This window comes from Nesoenas mayeri, assembly GCF_963082525.1.
Source record: "Nesoenas mayeri genome assembly, chromosome: 13".
In the NCBI taxonomy this organism is placed as follows: Eukaryota; Metazoa; Chordata; class Aves; order Columbiformes; family Columbidae; genus Nesoenas; species Nesoenas mayeri.
This window is the reverse complement of record NC_137550.1, coordinates 8,442,745-8,462,663: the sequence shown is the minus strand read 5'-3', so window position 1 is coordinate 8,462,663 and position 19,919 is coordinate 8,442,745. Positions and strand designations below refer to the sequence as shown.

Sequence of the window (19,919 nt, the reverse complement as noted above, 5' to 3'; positions counted from 1 at the left end):
ATAATAATTAGCTCAGCCTCATCAAAGTCAGGAAAGGAGCTAAAAAGAGAAAGAACCAGGCCTTCACTTTTCCAGCTAACATCAAGTGAAGTTAAACACTGAATAGTGGTGTTGGAGTTTCCTGCTTGCTTTTCATTCACCGTTTAAAGAAATCAAGTTTGTATTCACATTGAATTCTAGAAATACCTTTCTGTTACATGTTTAGTCGTGTGCAAAGGAGCAGTCTGCCAGAACTCTGCAAGTTTCCACCAAAAGCAGAAAGTTACTTTGGAGTCAGGTAGTTCATAGATAAAATCCCATTTATTTGAGTGCAGAAGGATGCCAATTGGTATCTGGCTGTAATGACTAGGTACTCGAGCACTAGGTCTGGGCTCTCCGTGACATGAGACATGGAGCCCTTAGGAAAGAACGAGCAGAGATGGAGCAGGTGAGGAGCTGGAACGTAGATTGTATGGGGCAGGTTGGGCAGAGTAAGGGTGGGAATGAGCAAGGAGCTTGGAGCAGCACCTGGAGCACACTTGGAATCACGGTGGCAAACTGGCTCTTTTCCCTATTGGCTTGGTTTTCTTCCCAGTTCCATAATTAATGGTGTCCCCTTCTATTGTCCAGCAGCTGTGTAGACTGCAGACGCTGTGGGCTGATCAGCAGGTGCTGACTATTGGAGAGGAATTTGACCTCCTCACAGATGAATCTCTTCAGAAGTAATTGCAGCCATTTTCTTCCCAGTGGCGATCTGGGTTTTGGTTGGATTGTTTCCTTTAGTCATTGTTTCCTTTATTTGTTTGTCTTCTATTTTTAAACTCCATCCCCAAAAGGGATGGAAATGATGGATGGGATTTCTGGTTGGTGAAGAATGTCCAGCTCTTGCCTGGTTCCTGGAAGTCTTGATTGGTATGCGGTGAGGTCATGCATAGAAACTTCTACAAGTAAACTTTTGTTTGGATAAATCTTTTCTACCTTTGCATCTCTATCTGGCTGTCGTGCAGTGGGTAGTTTATGTTATAGGCTGGCTCTAAAAGACATCCAGGGACTGAACTAAGTTTTGATTGACATAACTCCTTTTCTGTGAGCAAATTGTTCAGTGTTGGAGCTAGACAACTCTCTGTAGCTGCAAGTGGCTTTTTTGTCTCCTTTCTTAGCAGTCTGCTTACTTGGTCAGGGAACTTGAACAGTCACTCAAAGAGTATTTTTCTTTAAGCATTTCTGCATTGTTTGAGATTAGACAATCCATGCTTTCCTTTCTCTGACTCCATAATCTAACAACTAGAATAAACATTCAAGCTTGTCCAAGCTTGTCTCCGGGCTGGTTTACTTGTTTCATAGCTAACTTCCACTGTGATTTATTTCTTAAGGTGACCTCTCGGCCCTTTAATTCTTTTCTGGTTATTTTGTCTTGAATTTTGAGTTGGTGTACTCTGTGTCACTAGAAGACTCTTGTAAGCTAGTGCACAGCACCAGTAAGTTGCCCCGAGTTCTCATTTCTGTGCTCCTGACTGCTCGTCTCCTGCATGCCTCATAGTTTTGTCTTACAGAATTAGGATCTGGTTTCATTGAAGCATTTAAAATGGTTTGCTAGATAGCAGTTGACTATGTTCAAGTGGGTTTTCAATGGGTCTCAATCCATTTTAACATGTTCAGAAGCTTTATTTAGGATAAGGGAGTTCTTCAGCTCAGCCATCCCAAAGTTATGTGAATTCTTGCCTCCTCCAGCATTCACTGTTTTAATTCCCGCTCTTCCCTCCCTCCTCCACACCCCTCATGTAAAGTTTATTATTATCTCTTGTCTTTAGTCTCCTGCTGACCAGTGTAAGAAAATCCATGCTGGTGATGAGGTGATCCAGGTCAACCACCAAACTGTGGTAAGTATTTTGGAAATTCTGCTTTGCAGGCTTTGCCTATTTCCACTGCTAAAAAGGTAAAAATTCTTCTTAGAATCTAACTTTGCAAAACTAGATTTTATATTTGTCTTTGAAAACATCATAACCACCGCTCATTCTTAGTAAGAAAAGGCACAAGTTGAGTCAGTAACCAGCCCAAAAGGATTAAGCCAAATTTACATTTTGCACAGCTGCTGTTCAACATCATATTCATTCTATAAGGAGATCCCAGGATATTTCACTGAAGTTCTTGAACTTGTCATTATGGATGTGCCAGCTCGTTTATTTTTTCTCTCAAACAGTATTTTGCATTCTGTATAATACAGGATTCAGATTAAAAATGCAGAAGTGCTGCAACAGCCATATATTCTGAATCTCTTGGGGTAAAAAAATGTAAAGGCGATTAAAGTGTTGATAGAAAGCTGTCAGATTTTAGTTTTGTGCATTCTTGCACGCAAATGTATTTTTAAGCAGATGAGCAGTTTTATAAAGTTAGTGAAACTATTAACCTGTTTAAAAACACATAAGCATGTGCATGCAGAAGTGTATGCAGAGCCTAAGGTATTGTGGTACATGATTTGCATATGTTTAAACGTGCTTACCATGGCATTTCTGTCACAGCTGTGTGCTGTATTGTGTACTGAATCTATACAAAACCACGTTTTGTTTTATGTAGAAATGCAGGAATAATGTGTTTCTGCAGCATTCAGAGAATTGTATCCTGACTTAAAACACACGTGACTTCGCTGAAGAATCAATCATTTATTTCTTTATTAGATTGAATTATTTGTAATTGAGCTCTAAATGCCTATCAGAGTGCCTATCTAAAAGCCTATCAGAGCCTCATCCAAGGTTGAATGCTTATATTAATATTTTTCTTCCTGTTTGGTGGTGACACAAGCTGCTGCCTCCTAACTGATGCTAATTCCAGTGTTGACGGTTATGGAAAAAAATTGGTCAAATTTTTTCTCATTAGTATCTGAAGTCATAGGGACTGTCTCTTTAAAAAAATGTAAAATTGTATGTTACAGAAGAATGGAAGCAGTGTTGCTGGAACTACAGGTGAAATGAATACTTGTATTTATTACTTATGAGGCATGAGTAGCATTGTGACAGTGACAATAACTTCCTAGAGCACTTATAATTTCGCCATTTAACTTTGTCTTGCTTAACCTCATCTCCAAACGCAGCAGCAGCAAAATTAAGAAATCTCTATCTGTCGTTTGTGTGAGGTGGAAATACGAAAGCCTCATTATTAAAATCTCATGATTAAAGAGCAAATATTTTCTCTTGAAAAGCAATATGACTTATTCATTTACACTTTAAATGTTAATGCAGCATGCAGCTCTTATCTATATTAGAGAGGTTGTATGAGTTGTCATAGTTACAAGTTGAAATATGCATTAGACTGGCTTTCTCCATCAAACATGCTCTTCAAGAGACAGATCTGATTTAATCTTTACTCCCGTAGGTTAAATCCCCTCATTCAGCTCCTCAAGAATTGGCTTTCTGGATAGCAACTCCTTCCATCTGTGTTATGACAACAGGTCCAAAGTGTTTGATACTTGTAATCCCTTTCCAGCTAAGGCCACAGTACCAACAGCTGAGCCAAGTGGCATTAAAATATCTTTTCCCCAAAACAATCTGGTATTAATTATTCATTCTGAAGTTTATAACAAGATAAGAGAAGAGGTAAATGGCAAGCTGTTTCCTTTGGAAATGTATTCTTCTTTTGAAATGGCTAGAAAAGTCTCATTCTGTCTTCATTGTGATTTTGGGAAGTCAGACAGTAGGGTTTGCATGTCTCAGGGGTACATGTCCAACGTTCTTCTCCTCATAGACTGGAAGTTTTAATGTTTTAAGTATCTCTTTGATCATCAAGTGCACCCTTTCAGTTACTTCTGGTACATCTTGCTACAGACTACACTTACCTGTGTTCCTTGTTCACCCACATTATCGCAAGTCATGATGATAAAGATCGTGTGTATAATTACCATTATTTCCATTACTGGACTTGAATAATTCAGAGGCAACAGCTCATTCAATTTCCATGTACTTGATATTTTAATACTAGCAAGACCAACTCATAAAATGAGGTGTAACCCATTTGAAGTTAATGACGGGAGGTGGTTGAGCAACCTTGCAGAAGCAAGGCTTGTGAATCCGTGGTGGCCTCACAGGTTTTCCAGAGCTGTAAACTGTCTGGCTCACCAAGTGGGGAGCACAGATTTGCCCTCACTGGAACCCAGTGGTTCATCATACAGCCTTGGACAAAAGCTTAGCAAGAGCTAGTAGAAGTAAAATTGTCAAAGGGAAAAACACAAAGCAGTTTGAAATGACACCTGGCAGAAGTGAGCTTGTTGAGCTGCTTCATACTTCTCACTTCTCTCACAGTGTTCTCCAACCCTTTTTTCTTGCCTGGTAGTTGGTAGGGCCATTTCTACCATTAGTTTGATTTCTGAACTGGAGATGAAATATATGTTTCTTCCCTGTTTCCTCCTTTCCTTTCATCACATTTTCATTCCCTCTAAATCAAAATTGCGGCAATAGTTTGCATGGCTCTATAAGCAGTTACGGTAGCTTGCATTTTTCCTTTACCTTGTTCTGGAGCTGAAAAAAGCGGAGTGTTTCTTTATTTTTCTAATGTATCATTCTGTTCAATTTATTTCATATCAAGCATTTAGCATTACCCTGCAATGAGGTAAATTATTACATTTACTATACTAAATACTTCCTTGGTAGGAACAGAATTTTCAAGTAGATAGTTTAAAATGGATGGAATCCATGGCCTCATGTTAGTTAAAGCACTAAAAGCATAAAAATACAGCTGTTAGTGTTACTTCTTATTCCTGCTTTTACCTGTTAATTGGTAAGAGAGGCTCTGTGCTCTTGTAAAACATACATGCAGATGAAGTCATACAATGTAAAGGTGCAGAAATATACTTTCTTCAGATATTTGTGTGCTTCAGGGATAGTGCATCCCGCAGATACTATCTTTGTTGTCCTAACAAAGACATTTTGTTAAGATTGAAGGTTTTGCAGCATCTTGGTAGCCCATCAGGTGTAAGTCCCATTCAACACAATGTGTTTTGAAAGAATCTGCTCTGAAGACAATTAGATTTAGTCATTTGATATTACCACTTGTAAAAGTACTTTCCCAATTCAAGAAAGTGTGGATCTTTTTAAAAAATATTCCAATCCTATAGCTACTTGCATCATTTAATCTGATTTTGACTGAATTAGGCCAATGTATTTTCTAGATAAATTCGTATTCACGCACTTAATAAGACCATTTGAGTTTTAAAATTTTCACTGATATTCTCACAACCTGTTATAAATTGTTGTGGTAGTTAATTATTCTCATTGCTGGGAGGAAAAAGAAAAAAAAGTAACTTGATTTGTAGTCTAGATTTGTCTGGCGCAGCCTTCCGTTCCTTTGATCGTGATATATTTTTATCTGATAGACTGGCTAACAGGTTTCTCATTTAGGTATTTTCAGGATGCAATCAAATTCACGTCGCTTTTTTTTCTTTTTCTTTTTTTGTAAACTAGAAAATTTGAGCACTTTCAGTTTGTCATCCTAATGCGGGACCCTGCTCAGCAACCTCTTTGCATATTTAACACCGAGTTACACAGCTGTATGAGACTACATGAATGCAGCCATTGCCGACTCACTGTTCACTCTTTTTAACAGGTTTTTATTCATTTTTCACTCGTATATAGGCAAAAATCAAACTAAGATGACATCTTTGTTTTATTTTTTTCCTTTAAAAACAAAACCTGTAATTTCAATTTAAGTTTGACACTTTCCATCAATAAGTCCATCTTAAGAGAAGAATCATTAGCTGTTTTGAAGCTAAGAGTTCAGAAAGTATCAAAGGAGAGCAGCTTACAAACTGTATATTGCAGCAATTGAAAGAGAAAAATAAAAGACTTACTACATGGAATTTGGTCCAACCAAGGAACACTCTGTAATAGAATTATAAAGATCAAAGAAAAATAATAGTACTGTAGGCAAGAAATTAATTAAATCAGGCGACTCTCCACTGGCTGTTAAAAATATTTTATTATTATCCAGTTTCTTTATTTGCTTTTTTGCTTGTCCTTGCTTGTTAGCTTTTAATAAAACAGCATAAGAAAATTTTAAAATAAATTCTACATCCTAAATTACTGCCACACTAACTCTTTGTTTTCCCCTACAATGATACCAGGCACTAGTTCTACCACTGCCTTGTAGACTTTTACCTCCTCTCTTATAACATTATACCAAAGTGCTGAATGTGCCACTGTATATTTATTTGATTGCAAACCTAATAATTACACCTTAGGTTCCACAGATTGTATATTTTCTGCCGCTCATTTGAAACAGTTAATTTCACCTTGCCTTTTTTTGTTGAGATGTTTTATACATGGGACATAATTCTTTAGTGAGAGAATTTGGACTGTCATGCAGCAAAAATAGGGTAAAATTAAAGCTAAGATAGTAATTAGCCAAGAAACCCTTGTTTCTTCCATTTTCCATAACAAGGATAGCATCAAACATAGAGCAAATAGAATAAAACCACTCATAACAAATATCTAGGTGTATGCATATCCAGGATGGAAGCAAAGTTGGATGATTTAGTGCCTAATCATCTACATCTCAGTTTACTGAAGAAACAAGATTTCAATTGCAAGTCCCTAAGCAAGGATTTTTAATTAATTGTCTTCTTTATGATAACATTGTATGTTGGGGAAATGTAAGAGGGGGCAGAACTTCCTTGTCATTAATATGCAATATTTGAAATGCAGCATAAATTTATGAGAAGTAAATTGTGATAATGTTCTCTTTTTTTTGATAGTTTTTCAGACAACAGAAAGATTGCAAATCCAAACAAATATTGATCCAGCTGCCCGACCATCTGTAAAGTATTTGATCTACTTATGTATAGAAAAGTGTTTGATAAGCTAAGGAAAACTGACTTTTCAGAAAACTGAAGGTCATTTAATAGGACAGAAAGCAATAATAATGCTTTTAGTGATTCCTTTTGAAAGCTAGATGTTATTAAGGAGCAAGTGGCAAGACTCCAGAAGTCAGAATGTAGTAATTAATCCCAAATCAACTCAGTGTCGTAGAGGTGATGTGACCGAAAGTGGCAATGAACTTGGAATTAATTTGGAACATGTTTCCAGGAGAAACAGAGTTTTAATGCCATTGTTTTGACCTTGGTAATATCTTGTCTGAGATGCTGTGTGATGTTCAGGTCATTTACAGTCATCAAATGTGTGAAGTTACACACAAAAATTAAAAAAGTGTAATGGAGGGTAAGAAAGAAAATGTATCATCTATCTGATATGAAGAGAATTGTTTTATGGATTTCAGCACTTTTAACCCATCCGGCTAGGTCTGAGACAGCATTCCTCTTTTGTAAAAGACAGAGGCTGTATAGACCAGACAGAGAAATAATTTTTTAAGGTAAAATCAGTGTTGTGTAAGAGCAAACGTCCATGCAAACACCTGTAAGTAAATCTGGGGTAGAATTTGAAAAAGGTCTGCCTGGGGTGGTGGCTGAAGAACTGGTGGAAATGTTGCAGAAAAGTCAACAGGTGGATGCAGTCACCTAAAAGGGCTTTTGCAGTTCCAACACCTTTGTTTTGTTGTGTAAGGTGGTTTTTTATCTCTAAATCGCTGTGGTTTTTAACTAATGTAGTTGCATTTTCACACTTGATAAGGTTATTCTTTGGAATGATGGATACTATGTAAATACATGATCAACAGCCTAATACCTTTTCATACTCTTCCTTGTCAAATTCCATACTTAAGTGTGTCAAGTGCCTTGGCACAATGAAATAATTTCAGCACTAATTTATTGCCGGTAAGATTTTTATTGAATTAATATCCTAGATGTATGTTTGTTGAATTGTAAATTTGAGTCTTAATGAGAGCTCATTTTAGATGGAGGTAAATCTGTCAATGTGGTGCCAGGTCACACCATCTGTTTTTCAGCACACTGTGTGTTGTGAAATACAAGGAGGAAAAGGAAAGACAAACACTAAAGGGGAGATGTCATGAGAATTACAGCTTCTTCACCCAAAAGATGTCATTCTGTTTCCAAACAAATTGCCACATGCTACTTATTCTCAGGATTCTGCTTTTCAAAAAGAGGCTTAGTAATGCGTGTCTTCCAGATCTTGTATCTTCTGGGAACCTTGCTGTGTTTCTCCGTTAGTTAATGAAAATAACTGTGTAAGATAATGGGAGAACATTTGGTTTTCCATCATCAGTTATTGTTAGTAACAGTTAGGATATTAATAAGAAGAGTGAATCAGCTACAGGTGTTAACGATGAGCTTCCCATTCCATGAAATAAAGTAGTCTTATGATCTTCCAACATATTTTCGTCTGATAATAATTTCTGATTTCCATGTTAATCAAACAAATTCCCTTGATTAATTCCCTAACGAGGCAAAGTGAATTATAGACATAAAATATGAAAGGATGGTAGTCTGTTTCCTTTAAAAAAAAGTTTACACAAGCCTTATTTTTTTTTTTTTTTTAATGCAAATATGAAGAGAGGTCACGCACTTGAGGTTCCCGTAAGTAGCCAGATGGCTTTGCTTATGTATTTGAACAGCCTTGAGGGGAAACATCTGTCCTGGTTCACGTAAGGGTTACTGCAGTCACAGCAGAAATACTTTTTTTCAGGTGGTGTGCAATATAGTATGTACTAAATATTTAGAAAATACTATACTGTACAATTGATTTCCAGATCAAATGCCTAACAAGGAAGTTCTTAAATTCCTGTTTAGTTAATGCTCTGTCTAACTAAGAAGTCAAGAGTTTTAAGTTAGTAAGTATCAAAGTTTCTCTGATTCTATTCTTTTTACAAACTCTGTGCGTATCACTGCGGTACCAGTTCTCATTACTGCCATCTGACTGTATTTTGGTTTTCCTTTGAGTTACGAAGTAAGACAACAGCAGGCACAGGACTTTCCACGTTCTGGGTTTTGTAGGCCCAGTTTATAAAGAGATAAGAAATAGTCCACTGTATTTCAATATGTTTAGCAGAGAACAGTGCACTCTGACTAGAGTAGTAATGCTGTGCAAAGATAACGTAATAATGTCCTTCTGAATTTGTTAATTTGAGTGCAGTGGGTATCCTAATTGCCTCAATTTCATTTACTCAGGAAAATACAGAAACTATATACATTAGTGGTTGTTTGTTTGTGGGTTTTTTTTCTTTCATTAGTCTAATGTTAACTTTCATTACTGAGTAAAATACCTTAACCTATATTGTAGAATCTGGTTAACTGAATGTATATGCTAAAATTCTTAAAGGAACAAAATACTCTTTTGCGGAATACTTCTTACCATAGCCAGAAGCAAGTGATTGCTATTAAAGACTGATTCCTTAAGAATAAGTGTCAAAACCTGTCTCACGGACTGGTTTTCAACTAAGATTCTTAATCCACTGTAATGACTTCTGTTTTTTTCAAGGGTATTTTTAGTAATACAATTTATAATAACATGTCCAAATTCCTAAGAGCATTTTATCATAGCCTGGTAGTAATGACTGCAGACTGTTCTTTAATAGATCTTGGTATTTAATGGTTTTGTCATTAGGATTCTCATTGGAATAATTTATCATTAAATTAATTATTGATCCTTTTGTTCTAAAAGGAGCTCATGGAACTCTAAAGATTTCAGCATTCTGAAATTACATTGATCTATAAAAATAAAAAATATTTCATTTTTAATTCTGTAAATATATACATATATATATATATATATATCCTCTGTCATTTTATAAACAAAGCACAAACTAGAAGAGTTCATTTGCAATGGAAGTTGACATATTTGCATTTGTTTGGCTCTGGCCTGCTTATAATTATTACCAATTTCTGGTTTCCTGTCCCCAGGGTGTTTTTAGCAAGTTTTCATAGAACAGCAACATTAAAAATAGAACTTTAAAAAAGCTATCACAGTCTTTTTTAGAATTACCACACGTATTGCTGTTCTTTCTGAGCTGAATGTTCACACTTGGGATCCTGGTTTCAGCCCACTGTGGAGACAGGCTGGAACCTCATGGGCTATATCTGAACTTCTCTTCAGCCCTTGTAAGAGGATTTTAATTGAAAGCTCTTCAAGGTTGTCTTGATTATTTTTCCTCCACCTTCATATGTAATCAGATATTATCTGCCTGTAAGAAGAAGTAGTTATAAACTATACCTGATACAAAATGGTGGTACATGTAGACTGCTCTGATTCTGAATTTTTTTTCATGTTTTTCAAGAGAAGTGGGAATACACACTTTGGTTAGAAGAGCAATGATTATTAAAATGTTATAGGGAACTCCGACAAGTCAAACGTAGTCAGAAAGCATAGCAAATATAACTGCATGTAATGCTTGCAAGTACTTGTTCAGTTGCTGCTCTTATATTGCTTAAGCTTTTCATTCTTAACTGTTGATTTTCAGGCTGCTGCAATTTGGCCTCAGTACAGTTGTGTCTGGAGAGCTGCTGTGCCAACACCGCATTCTATTATTTATATTATTATTTAATAATTCCTGTACAGTACAGGTCTGCTTCACACTGGGGCTTAAGACTTGTGGTAGCTATAACATTTATAACAGGTCTTTACTGTGGTCATTTATTGCTTCTATAAAAATCTGCCGTGTTTGGAACAGCAAATGGATGGAGGAGTCTAACAGAGGTGCAGGAGGCTCAGCTCTTCTGGGAAATAAAATGACTTGCGAAAAAATTTTCTGTGCAGGGTTGGATCCATACTTTGTTTAGCAGAACTGTGGGTAGAAGGTAACCATCAGTGTTCAAATTAAAACCTGCCTCACTCAAGTAATGTTTTAAATAGGACATGATATTTAAAAGGGTAAGTGGGAATCTGTCCTGCACCTATTCACTTTCCTTGGGTGGCAAGTCTAGAAATCATGTGTGAAGAGAAGATGCAAATGAGTAAGGCTGGGAAAATCCTCCAAAGTCCTCCCTATGAATACGAATGCCTTGCTGTTCTCTGGAGCTCGGTGTGAACCAGTAACCTAATTGCCACTTGCAAGTGGTTACTCTCTCCAGTAATTCCTTTCCAGCTGGGCTTGTTCTTGTAATTTGAGTTATTTTGGCAAGATCCTTGGAGTATTTCTTGAAAACAGCACGATGAGACTAACTGGAGGGAATAGGTCAGCCCTTGGGACCAGGGCTGAGCTTAGGTGTGCGTCAGTCTGCTTTAGTCGCACCATTTTTCTATGGATGAGCGAGATCTCAAAATTTGTGGTATAAGCCTGGTTATCTAGATCAGGTCACAGGTATATTGGCAAAAATACAAGCTTTAGAAGTGAATGTTAGCAAAGCCTATAAGCTTTGCAGTATATTTCTGTCTATTGGTATTAATTCTATCAGTACTGTAATACTAAAGAAACTTCTTCAATAAAAGTGTTACCCCGAAAATAGGGCAAACTAACTTTAATGATAATTTGCTGTGAAGTACTAAGTAATAGCAATTTCTTATTTTATTCATAGTGAACAAGCAAATACATCAGTTGTATATGGGAAGGGTGAAAGGATTGCTGAATTGAGCCAAATTTATTCTCCTGTTTAAATTAGTACAATTTCACTGATTCAGTGGTGTAATTTGGAAGAAAGATTGGTTTAGATTTGGAAAAAATTGAATTTTTATGAATTTTATTTTCAGTTCTAAATTTACATATCTGATTTTTCTGATACCAGTTTTTGGTTTTCTCTTGTGTGCCTGTGGAAATACAGATAGAAATTCAGCAGCACTTAAATGTGTGAGAAATTACTTTTATCATAAAAACCTTTATCTACTGTAATTTATATTATTATACAGTTTTAAAACCTCTTCAACGATTTAGGATATTAGGATACTGTAAACATCCATTTTAAAAAAAATACTATAGAAAATACATTTTCTGTTTTCATGTATAAACAGTTAATAGTGAATTCATATTTTCAAAAATCAAGAAGATTAAGAAATGTCTCTAAGTAGCTTTTTGTGAGCGGCACATATAACATCCTTTCAGTGCTAGTTCGTGATGTTCTTTTTTATGACTAAGTTTATATTTTATAGTAACTTGGATTACTCAGCTCTGTCCTGGGGCTGTACGGATAAATCAAGTAAATTATCATTTGTCTTCCATTAGGATCTTAAAGCTGTTACGTATATGTTATGTATGTTGCCGTAGGATAGTCTGTCGTCCTCCTCAACAGTGAACACTTCAACTAAGGGTCCAGACTGAAATTATTTTATGACTGCTAGTCCTCATCATTTGATTTAAAATGTACAGTGATCTCACAAATTATTAAAAGGGAGAGACTGTTCACTTATGCCTTATTTTGTTGAGAAATGTAACTTAAAAAATAATCCAGCTTCAGCAGCCTCATTTCAGTCCAACAGCAGCAATGCGACACAGTTTATAAATCTGCTTATGTTTGCAAAGAGCAGGCTGTAACAGACCTCTTCGGTTAATAGAAGATTTCCTTCACATTTAAAGTTAACTGGAAAGCTTTCGAAATTCAATTATGGAATTTTTCCTTAGGTTGGCTGGCAGTTAAAGAACCTAGTAAATGCCTTGCGAGAAGACCCAAACGGAGTGATTTTAACCTTGAAAAAACGGCCCCAGAATACCCTGGTTTCTGCTCCTGCCCTTCTGAAGAATGTGAGGTGGAAGCCTCTGGCGCTCCAGGTAAGAAGGCTCTTGCAACACTGCTGTGCTGGTGACCCCTTCATTCAAGGGAAAACACTGGCACTTTTCCTTCCAGTGAAAGGAACAAAGGCGTCTAAAAAGTCCCAAATTCCTTTGAAATAGTGTGCTAAGTTTTCTGGCAATACTAGATGTGTCACTAAGGTGGTTTTCCTCCATTTTTTTGGTGAAGCTGGGAGCCAAAGGAATTTGCAGAGGGCAAGAACACTTACAGGTGCCGTTACTGAAGGGCAAGGTGGGCGGAGGTTCAGCCCTTTGCTTTGACCAGCAGAGACAACATTGTCTCCCTCTGCCCGTTATTTCACAATCCGTCAAAACAATTTGTTTGTAATCAAGTGCGTCAGACCTTTTAAATTTCGGGAAAAGTCTGCTTCTGTTTCACATCTCTCATCAAGTTTGAGTTTTTGGTAGCAGCGCTAATAGAAGCTCTGGTATTTTCTGCATATTTGTTCCTTGAAAACCTGTTGATATAAAAAAATCAATCATGAATTTCACAGCTGGTTCTTCCCACAGCATCAACATTTGTAGTGGAAACTGAGTCACTGTAAAAAGGCTGAACTCTAAATGTCATTATTAAAGTTTTTTGAGCAAGTTAGTAACTATGCATGTTTAAATTTAATGCTATAGAACATTCTGTAATACATTTATGCACTTTCATAATGTGGAAGCTTCAGAGTTGTTTTGTTTGGATCACATGATACATGAAAGTGTTGCTGAATAATTTTTAAATTAATGAAACAAAGCAAACCCTTCACACCTATCCAAGCAGATTTCCTCCCTGCAGGGCGCTGCTTGAATCCTTCATTCCTCAAGTGCCCAGCTCCTCCACAGCAGCTTCTCTTACAAGTTTGTGTGATCTCTGCAGCTCAGTTCTGACTCCCGGGTTTAGCGCCATCGCTCCTTGTTCTCACTCTTCTCGGGGAGATGCAGAACTCTTCAGATTTGTCCCTCAGGAGTGTTCAGGAATAACATTCTTCTCTCTAGCAGATGATTGCGATCTTCATATGAAGTCTCCAGTGGCAGCAAAACGCATTTTCATTTGCAACAGGGCTTTCATAGAGATCCTCTCATTATATTAGTACATTAAAGAGTCATAATTCACAAGCAGCACTAGTTCTGGAAATTCTGTCAGTGTGAAAACCCTATGTACTGTATGGCACTTTGGACAAAACATGCCAGTCTTTGTCGTGGTAGATAAGTGAAAGTGCACTAAGCTATTTTTGTGGGGTTATCAACATTTTCTAATTTTATGATGTGTCCTCTCCTGATGACCCAGCACACAAGAGCCTTTGATCATCAAAAGATGCTGTGTCTTTCTCACTAGGGTGAGGAATCTACATAAAAATATAAACCACCTTGGAAAACAAAAAAAACCCATTGCCAGCATTACTTCTTAACAGCAGATTTTGTAATAAGATGTTGAAAACCAACTTCAGGTCTTTTTAGCATCTTTAGGTGGTCTTTAGTCTTCATGAGGAGGTAAGCTCAAGTATTAGGACTTGGATATATTTCAGGATGCAGTTTTTTGTTTTGCCTGTTTCCTGCAGTTCTCACCTGGACCTAGTATTATTTATTATTCTCATTAATGACTTGGAACTAGCATGATTAAATTTCAAGTTGATACCAAAGCTTGTGTTTCCTGGACAGCTGACATAACAGCTTGGTGCTGCTGAAAGCAGTGATCTCACTTCCCTCTCCCCGCTCTTGGCTGTGGAATGTCCTCGCCTTTGACTTTGGCATTTTTTAGACTCTCTAGTTTAATTCACTGAACTGGTAGGAAGACTTCTGGTTTTATTTATTTTTGTTTGTTTGTTTTTCTGGAGTTTTCTACTGCTAAAGGATTCAATTGGCTCTCACGGAACAGAGGCCATCAGAGGCTATCGACAAATTATCAGAAATAAGCAGAATACAGTCAGAAGGTTTTGTAGTTACGCAAAAGTAACCAGTTGTATGAATGCAGGGTACAGAATGACCAGTTAAGCAACAACCTGTGGAAAAAAATCTCAGTTAAAGAAGCTGAAAACTATTCACCAAATGTCACCAAAAAAAGGAGAATGTATATAGATGTGTTACATTTCATGGTTTGTTACATATATGGATATGTATATATTGCTCCATGTGTTATTCCTCATGGTGCATATATCTATATTTATATGGATACGTGTAACACATAATGAAAAATAACACATGCAGAGCAATTCTTCCATTCTGATTTAGTGTTGGTGAAAAAACACAACAAAAGCAGTGCATAAACAGGGAAGGAACAAAGGAAGTAGGGCCTAAGAACTTGAAATTCAGAGGCCAGAAATATTGTTTGTTAATTCAGGTTAGTGCACAGTAGGAACTTTTAAAATAAAGTTGTCGTGTTTTCTATTCTTGCTTAAGACACTTATAGGTGTTATTAATATTTTCCCCACAATAATTATGTTTACAATTATACCACATATTTAATTTATGAATCATTAATTATATAGAATCTGTGAATCCTTATAAAATTTTTTTCTTGGTCTTATTGTAGTATTCCTTTGCTGTAGTTTCCCTTGATGCTCAATTAACAACAGCAGAATGTTATTATAACATATGCCGAAACATACAATTATCTTTCATTGAGGCATCACGTCAGTTGTACCATTTTCTCATTTTGTCTCTAGTTGGCATTATGTGATATTAGATGGCTATTTTCATTTTTAAAGTCTATGATTATCTTCCCACTCAATATAAAATTGTTCTTTCATCTGCAATGGCAAATAGTGCTTGGTTTTTCATAAAAGTGAGCAGATCAGATAATTCATTCACACAAAATGCAACATTTATTGTATTTTTTTTCTTTTTATTTGCAGAAATTTTCTAATCAAGATAATCCTTCCTGTTACAACTACTTGCTCCAGAACATTAAACTTTTTAAAATTCAGCTTGAGATATAGAATCTTTCAGGTGATATGACTAGTAAAGCTTATGTCAAGAGTGACAATTTTATAATAATTCTTATGTAATAGAAAATACTTTTTATGTTCTGCAAGTTTATAAGTATATTCAGAATAATTCTAGCTAAGTAGCTCATTTCAGATTTTGAAAACCGTATGGATTTGGGGAGATGTGGCTTTGTACAGGAAGGAAATTCTGTAGCGTTATAAGAATGGATGCTTGTAGAGCGAAAAAAGGAAAATAACAAGTTGGCATATACCACTTCTCTTATGCCACTCAAGTTAGGTCGTGGTTCATCGTTCAGGTGCTGTACCACCATAGAATTGCTCAGATGAACTCTGAAATTATGGGCTGCCCATTTACTTCACTATCTTGATGGAGAAAAATCTTGGGCAAAGAAAGACTTGTTACACCTCGGCCAAAGAAAATGCAGCAGTTGTGTCCTGTTCTCTGAAGTGTCTTGGAGGAGATGGTGAACAGTCCTTTCCTTTTTCTCTTCATGCCACTCATGCTTTCAGTGACTTCTGTCATATTGACACGTATTTCATTGTGTTCTCTTGTATTTACACATCAAAAAAGGTATAGGTGTCAAGTTTCCAAAAGTAAATGTACCTGCTGTTCCACAGCACAGCTATACCTATTTGTATTGTTGAACATTTAATTTTTCTGAACAGCTTGTCCAAGAAGCAATTAGTCAACTCTATCACCAGCATGAACGAATCTATTCTGAGAAAAAATACGCACTGTAGGAATTTATAGGGTGAAAGGCAGTTACAAAGCCCTACTTTCCCTTACCACAGGCAATCCATATAGAAGAGTATTGCCTATGTGTTTTCTGTGAATTCACCCATCAGGGGAATTCTGGAGGTTGAGTTTATTCCTTCAAGGGAGAAAGCAGAGACTCAGTTTCCCACCCTTAATCTTCATACCCTCCCCAAAGGTGAGGGATGTCCATATTCAGGCCTCTCATTGCTGCACCATTGAGCTTCTCCAGCCTCCTGCACCTTGTCCTGCTGCTTTTTGTAGGATGCATGGCAGCCATATGTTTACAGTTTTGAGCAGCACTTTTAAAACAGATACAATATTTAATTATTCCGCATATTTGCCAAACACACGCTCAGAATTGCAGCAATGTGTTTTGTTTCTGAAACAGTTTGAATTTTTCTGTTTGGCAAACAACTGTTTCTGAGTGTTGAATGTTATCTCTCATTTTTATTCTGACACCTCAGTGTTGCTTAATCATTTTACTGATAATTAGGTATTCTTATTAAAAACTTTGGATAATGTACAGCAGGTGCCTGAAGTGTCACTTTTCAGAAGTCCTCTATCAACAAATGTGTTTTCCTTGAGATTTATTTCAACTGTGCATGTATTTGCACAAACTTCAAACGAATGTTTGCTGTACACACACAAAGCTTAATCAGTTTAAGTAATTTTAATGGATTTGAAATATACGACTTCCAGAACGGGCTACGGCTAATTGGTAGTCCTGTTTGGGATTATATTTACTGTTTATTAAAACTACATTTCTGGATTTTGTATGATATTTAAATAATGCTATTAAACTGATGTTTTAGTAATATGAAAAGACCCCTGTGCTATTTTGCAGATACCCAAACCCACTGAAATTCCATGTCTAATATCACAGATGTGTCTGGAGCTCAGAGTGAGAGAATACACCTGTGCTATATTCACTCTGAGCTCTAGAACATATAATTCCAGCAAATGTAACTCTTCTCTGCATGATGATTTGGATGGGTTGCGTCCATTGAGAAAGGGATAGAAACAGATATTGTTCCAAAGACGTAATGGCCAGAAAATTCTCGGAAAGCACTGAAGATAGGTATTTTTCACAGAGAATGCAGAGAACATAAGTAAAGCTGAGAGGGAGAAGGCAGGAGACGGCTTATCCAAGAGCAGCCATGCAGTGCTATATTTTCTTAAAAGCTTGTAGCCCTTATACAGGGAAAGTGAACTTTGAGAGCACCTGTTTTGGTAAACTCAGAGGGTGAGCTCTCACAGTTGCCCTTTGAAAAGGTGAGAAGAAGAGCTGGTATTGCCTTGGGGAGGAAGGGAGGAGGAACTCTTGGACCATTGTTTTTCAAATGTATTTATTGTGAAATAGTGGGAGATGGATGAATTACAGTAAGCTTAGAAAAACCCAAGTATAATGCTTGTCTTCAGAAAGTGGAAACGCAAGAGCCAGGGAATTACAAGTCAGTCACTTAGTATGCACAAACAGTTTGTGAGTACTTGGAAGATAAGAAGTGAGTGAAAACAACATGAATTTATTATGAGGAAATTATTAAACAGATTTAATGCTCTTATGTGAGTAGTTAAACTGACCTGATAGATAGGAGAGAAGCTGTATATCTTACTGTGATATTAATACCTTTTCTCATGATGTTCTCACAAGTATGGCATAGAGAATTAAGGACATGGGGAAACTGAGATTGAATGGGTAGAGAATTACTGGATAATTTGCCTAACAAACAGCTCTTAATGATCCCCTATCAAATAAAGGATGTATTATTCAACAGATAGGTGATACATATGGTTTTGTTCCATGTTTTCCTGGCAACCTGAAGGGTTTGCTTACTGAATTATAATAAATCTTCTACTGAAACCAACATTATGGTCATGAGCACTTCGATTCAGTGCAAGTATTTCAGAGTTCTGTAATTAATTTTTGTATGAATGGTATTTAATAGTGGATGTCGTTTCTCCTTACATAAGTGATTTTCTGCATTGATTAAAAATCTTATTTTGATTCAGAGTCTCAGATCTTTCAATCAAATGGCTTTTAAATTAACTTCACTGCTGGTCTTTCATCAGTTTCTTTCATAGCTAGTCCTGAACTCTTTGGTAAAACAGAGTTTCAGTAGACATCTTTTTGGAAGAAACTTCAGTATTCTGAAAAAATGACTAATCCAATTTAAAAAGGGATCAAGATTCCTAAAACTATGGACATTAACTTTGTTGTTACTAGTAGCACAGAAAACGTCAATTTATTCTTCGTATGCCTTTTTTTTTGCCCCAGCCTGTAATTCCAACCAGTCCAACAAGCAGTTCTACAACACCAACAAGCACGATGGGCATATCCTCAAAAATGGAGAACTCTGCGCTCCAGGATGTTTTCATTCTGTCTCCTATGTCGGGACTTTATGGCCCCAGGTATTTACATCCTAATGAACTTGAGGTTTTGAAAAACACTTTAGCTGGATCATAGAATGGTTCATTTCTCCATAATCTTCTGGCTCACTGTTTTTAGGGATGAAATTGGAATAATGTCTTGTGATGACATCAGCAAATTTGGGAAGTCTGGAATGAAAGGCTCTGAGTCTCCAAGCTATTTTCTGGAGCATGAAAGTGGGAAATACTACACCTTAATTGAAGGTGAAGGCCACCCTGTGGGCTCTGAGTATGAGAGAAGCCGAGCTACAGGAGTGCGGAGAAGAGAAAAAACACCCACTCACGGTAGGCTTGCTTGCTTTAACATTTTTTAATTGATGGAATTTACAAATTGTGCTATCAATACTGTGAAATCCTCAAATATTCTTCATTTAACCATGGTCTGTTGGCTCTGAATACTAGACAAAATTTTTCTGTGAAGGAGTAATTAGTATAATAGCAAGCTAACATTCAGGATCAGGAGTGTGTAAGTTATTTATAGATTTATTCTGCAGTGCATACTTAAAATTTTGAATGATAATCAAGTTAATATTATTTGGATATCTAGCATCTTGATTGACTCAATTTCATTCACAAGCTCTTGGAAATTATCCTAGTTGCAATGATCTGGACTGTTAAACTTTAATGGGGGACCTGAAAAGACTTACAGGTGGTATAGAAGTGCCTATAAAGATGTAAGACCCTCCAAAATTCAGTACTGTACTAAACAGATAGAACTACATGAGTAGTATCTTACTATGCATTTGTTAATACTAGAAATATATATGTCAAAATCTTAGAATGGAGGCTGCTTAAATATAAAAGATGCAATTAAAACAATAATAAACTCTGGTTTTATAGAGAAATTTCATGTGTATGTAAGTGTATATCGGTGTACAAATATATCAACCTGTGTGCTTCCTTATATGTATCTAGAGTAAGTTATAAAAGGTATTACTGAAAATTAATTGAATTTTTTTCTTATCTGTTAAAACTGTTTTATTTGGTGAATTTTAGAACACTACTACTGAAACACAGCAGTTTACTCTCCATTTATTTGTGGTGGTCTTATTTGCAAAGTAGTAAGTTATTTTTTTTTATAGTTTACAGGCTCAAGATAAAAAAATTCTTTAAAAAACCCCCAAAAACCCAACAACTAATTATATCTGATTTTGAAAATGGCATTTTTCCTGAACCTCAGAGAAAGCAATGACTCTTCCTTCTGATCCTAACCT

General features: G+C 36.4%; 1 protein-coding gene across 1 annotated transcript in view; it reads left to right on the top strand.

Annotated features, from left to right (window-relative positions):
• Positions 1 to 19,919, top strand: part of LOC308045506 (connector enhancer of kinase suppressor of ras 2-like) — a gene marked incomplete at both ends in the record, with an annotated part of 166,383 nt that overhangs the window by 101,719 nt on the left and 44,745 nt on the right. The window contains 4 exons of the mRNA XM_080352812.1: positions 1,791 to 1,859; positions 12,424 to 12,570; positions 18,554 to 18,687; positions 18,785 to 18,990. Of these exons, the coding sequence (XP_080208938.1) occupies positions 1,791 to 1,859; positions 12,424 to 12,570; positions 18,554 to 18,687; positions 18,785 to 18,990 (556 nt within the window). The remainder of the gene's footprint in view (positions 1 to 1,790; positions 1,860 to 12,423; positions 12,571 to 18,553; positions 18,688 to 18,784; positions 18,991 to 19,919) is intronic.